Source organism: Galeopterus variegatus, unplaced genomic scaffold, assembly GCF_000696425.1.
Source record: "Galeopterus variegatus unplaced genomic scaffold, G_variegatus-3.0.2 Scaffold10386, whole genome shotgun sequence".
In the NCBI taxonomy this organism is placed as follows: domain Eukaryota; kingdom Metazoa; phylum Chordata; class Mammalia; order Dermoptera; family Cynocephalidae; genus Galeopterus; species Galeopterus variegatus.
In genome coordinates this window covers 5166-6558 of record NW_007736497.1, presented here as the reverse complement: position 1 = coordinate 6558, position 1393 = coordinate 5166, and the positions used below count along the sequence as shown (strand labels likewise).

The following is a 1393-nucleotide window of genomic DNA, read 5'->3' as shown; positions in this document are numbered from 1 at the left end:
AGCAAGGCCAATTTTAAATACTCTGTCAGTAGTGAAGACAGAAGTGTATCTCAAAGGGTTGTAGATGGCCATAAAGCGATCAACAGACATGATGAAAAGTACTGATGACTCCATAGCTGTGAATACATGAATGAAAAACTCTTGGGCAAAGCAGGCATCTGAAGATATTCCTGTGGCATTGAACAAGAAGATGCTCAGCATGGTTGGAAGGGAGGAGAAGGACAATCCCAGGTCAGAAAATGCCAGCATGGAGAGGAAGTAATACATAGGCTCATGCAGAGAGGTCTCTGTTTTTATGAAAAAGAGGATGGTGCAGTTTCCCAGGATGGCAACAAGGTACATGAGGCTGATGGGGATGGAGACCCAACTGTGAGCATGCTCCATCCCTGGGATCCCAGTCAGGAAGAAGGTATAGGTCTCCTCTGCAAAAGTGTTAAAGATTGACATTGCAGGAACATGAGGGAATGAGTATGTGGGTCTCAGAAGGGGCTTCCTGCAACAGCATAAATGAATTGGCTCAAATGAGTGTGCTTTAGTCATCTGGTTGGTATAAATCTTGGGATTCCAGCTATTCTCCCACAATAATTCTTAGGACTAAAACAAAATATTTTATAAAATATAAACAAAAATAATATCAGAACCCATATAACTAGAATACAAAGAGATACATAAAAAATATTAAACTCCATGGGTAATCACCAATGGTAAGATATAAATATTTCAAATGCTTTTCCCTGACTCAGCATGCAGAAAGGCAACAGCAAATTTTCCAGTGTCTATTTTCTATAGCATATTTTGTTAAGAGAGTGACATTATAAACTTGAAATTAGGGATAAGTATAGGATTAAATGAGGACATCTATTTACTGCAATTACAGTTGTAGTCATCAAATAATATTTACCTTGAAGAAACTATTCTACCAATGAAATGGCCAGGACAACTGGATATCCACATCTAAAAAATCGAAGTTGGACCCTGCCTCACACCTTACACAAAAATGATCTCACAATGTATCACAGACTTAAGTGTAAGAGCTAAAAATAGAGCTGTTAGAAGGAAACACGGAAGGTAAGTTTTTGTGACCTTGAGTTAGATAATGGATTCTTAGATACAGCACCAAAGCACAAACAACAAAATGCATAAATTTTACTTTATGAAAATTTAAAACTTTTGCAACTTGAAAGATATCATCAAGAAAATGAAAAGACACGTCACAGAATGAAAGTGTTTGCAAATCATATATATGAACTTGTATCAAGAACATACAAATAACTCTTAAAACTCTACAATGAACATAAAAAGAAATTCAGTATTGTTAATCATTAGGGAGATGCAAGACAAAACTAAAATAAAAACCACTTCATACACATAGAAAGCCTAAAATTAAAAAGAC

At 36.0% G+C, this 1393-nt stretch overlaps 1 protein-coding gene across 1 annotated transcript in view; it reads right to left on the bottom strand.

Moving 5' to 3' along the window:
- The window catches only part of LOC103609974 (olfactory receptor 51A7-like), a 1237-nt gene extending 790 nt beyond the window's left edge, over positions 1-447 (bottom strand). The window contains exon 1 of the mRNA XM_008594225.1: positions 2-447. Within this exon, the coding sequence (XP_008592447.1) occupies positions 2-447 (446 nt within the window). The remainder of the gene's footprint in view (position 1) is intronic.
- Between the last annotated feature and the right edge of the window lie 946 nt (positions 448-1393).